The 2,831-nt window shown below is 29.4% G+C and overlaps 1 protein-coding gene across 2 annotated transcripts in view; it reads right to left on the reverse strand.

Moving 5' to 3' along the window:
* LOC106464588 (serine/threonine-protein kinase D1-like) overlaps positions 1-2,732 on the reverse strand; it is a 50,406-nt gene extending 47,674 nt beyond the window's left edge. The window contains exon 1 of one of the 2 annotated variants that reach the window (XM_022392321.1): positions 2,598-2,732. In XM_022392321.1, coding sequence (XP_022248029.1) covers positions 2,598-2,664 — 67 coding nt within the window. In that variant the 5' untranslated portion in view covers positions 2,665-2,732. The remainder of the gene's footprint in view (positions 1-2,597) is intronic. The other variant, XM_022392322.1, reaches the window with a different exon arrangement.
* Between the last annotated feature and the right edge of the window lie 99 nt (positions 2,733-2,831).

Consider the following 2,831-nt stretch of genomic DNA (forward strand, 5'->3'; position numbering starts at 1 on the left):
CACTGTACAGTATTGTAAAGTTCTGATGACCTATTGAGGAGATATTTAAAACATCATTTCAATAAACAATCCAAGCCATCCCTACACAGGCAGAGCTACTGTCTGACTGATAACTGTAATGTGAAAAATAACTCAAGCTGTTTTGAGCTATCAGTACCATATTCTAAACAGGTTTAGGAAAGCTAAAACCCCAAATAATTAACAGCAAGGGTACCCACTTGCCATGTAATCACAGGTTTTTGTTTTAATTCATAGCGTTTCTTGTCAGTTGTTGCTCCAGGTTGCCTTTTCAAATGATTTTAGTTCTGACCATTATAATTAGTTTACCTTTTGATCAGAAACTCTCAATTAAAAGTGCAGTAAAAAATATTAAAGCAAAATATGTATTATTGTATTGTAGTTTTTCAACTTGTTTGTAGAACAAATGTTCTTCTCACATTTTATATTCATTATCTCCATTTGAACATTAATAAGCTATAAAGTAGATTCAGCCTTTATAAATAGTAATCTCCACTGTGTGTGTGTGTGTTGCATTTTTAAAACATACAGGCGAAACTTGTATATTATGTTGAAAAACCTTATGGAACTGTTTTTCTACTATTGTGATATGGAAATCAAATATCAAAGTAATTACTTAATGAAATCAACAGCCTCACAGCTATGAGAAAAAAAAACAATGTTACATCTGGTACCAAACCATGTGATAAAATACTTTCTAAAACCAAAAGCAGACACAAACCACATTAAAAACAACAAATTTGTGTATCTTTAAAAAGGTAAAAATGAAGTTCAATGTAAAAATTGCTATGGCAGGATAGCAAAATCTTTTTTTATAGATATTTATTAGCTTCAAAATAAGCTCACTGTTAGATCTTACAATCAAATCACTATTAGAAAACCAAGCCAAACTGAAAATTAAGTAAATCCACAAAATTTTATTCCAACTTCACATTACACCACTACTTGTCATATTTAAAGTTATTGTTCTTTGCATAATACAAAGATAAAAATGACCAAACAAAAAAGCAATTGTAGTTGTTAGGCCAACAAGCAACAGTTAAATAAAGTTTTATATTAGCAAACAAGTTAAAACTGATAACATAATTAGAGATTGTGGGCCAGATCTTTATTCTCATTTCCTACACCATTAAAAATTTTCACATAATTGAAAAAGCATAATGTCTCAGAGATACAAATACTTGTTCATATTTTAACCCCTTGAGCTTAAAAGCTTTGTAAATCTGAGACTTATTAATTTGTCAATTCTAGGTCAACTCTGTTGCTAGGTCAGTGGTAGCAATCAGTAAAATTTCACTTCAAATAACAATAAATAAAGATAACTGAACTACATACAATAAGTACTAATTTTATATGTGTTAACCTAATATAGCAGATAGATCTGAAAGTTGCTTTACTGGCTCTCTGCCAACAATGTCATTAGCACCTAAACCTGTAGCCTCTATAACAATAATGTTCAGGTACAATAGCCCTTATATTAACAGATATTCTAAATGACAATATTTTTGAACTCCCTTTCATTTTTATTTCAATCATGCAGTTATTTTGTCAACAGAAGACCTGTTAGATATGAGAAAGGTAAGTACAAGTTCTGCCATCTATTGACCACTGAATTTAAATAGATGAATTACAATACATAAAAGACATGCTATATGGCACCTCAAAACTTAGCCTATTCTATTTAAATTAGGTATAATTTTTTTATATTCCAGCAAAGACTTTAGCTGGAAATTTGGGGCAACAAAAGTAAACAGCTCAAAAAAAGAATAAAATATTCATTGAAACATACATCTGATGCAACTTAGCATAAGCCTAAAACCCAGGTGACCACAGAGTTTGTTTCATACAAGAATTTTTGAATATTTGACATGACAGAAATAAAAATGGATAGTCAGTAAAATAAAAGACTGAATTCACAATATTAAAAAAATACTTAGAATTTAAGTTTCGAAACATTTAAAAGCTTATTTGATGTATTTCTATAGAGGAAATATCTTATCTTTATGATGAATCTGTGTTGTTTTGAAAATGCTTTCTAGAAAAGCACTATCAGAATGGGTATATAGTATTATATTTAGTTAATCACACTAGTTTTGAAAATAATAACCAAAAAAAACTATTCATATACTTTGTCAGCTCAGAAAGTTACTGGATGTTAAATGAAATACCAGCTGAAGAGTATTATATCAATGTGAAAAGGGAGTACTCTCTACAAGAACTTATCTTGAAAGTTGTAAAGTCTAGCTTATCCAGACATGCCTCATAGAAGTTCTCTTAATCATCAGTGGTTAATTAAAATTATACCAAGTGATGAAAACAAATATTAAATCATATTCTATTACTATGTATGCAGTAAATATGAATATATAAATAAAAATACCATACCATAATCAAATAAAATTTCTAGAAATAGCATACACACACACACACACACATATATATATATATATATATATATATTTATGTTTCTGAAAAGTAAGGTTATCATTGGTTTTAAGCTCAACACATTTGAACACCCGAAATAAAAACCACTAACAAAGTCTTTCTCAAACACATTTAATTTAGACTACAAAGTATACCTGACAGGATGGTTTCCACTACTGTATTCTCCATCACATCCGAAGCAGCACTAATGGGAAGAAGCATGTTTCCTGAGCTGTAGTCATGACGAAACAAGAGAAGACGCTCACTAAGTTGAGCAAAACCATGTTCTGGAAACTGAAGGTAATAAAAGAAAAAAAAGTTTATATTCCATGCATTTTATTAACAGTATTTACCAACAGTGTATATATATATATATATATATATATATA

This window comes from Limulus polyphemus, unplaced genomic scaffold (genome assembly GCF_000517525.1).
Source record: "Limulus polyphemus unplaced genomic scaffold, Limulus_polyphemus-2.1.2 Scaffold1696, whole genome shotgun sequence".
Classification (NCBI taxonomy): Eukaryota; Metazoa; Arthropoda; class Merostomata; order Xiphosura; family Limulidae; genus Limulus; species Limulus polyphemus.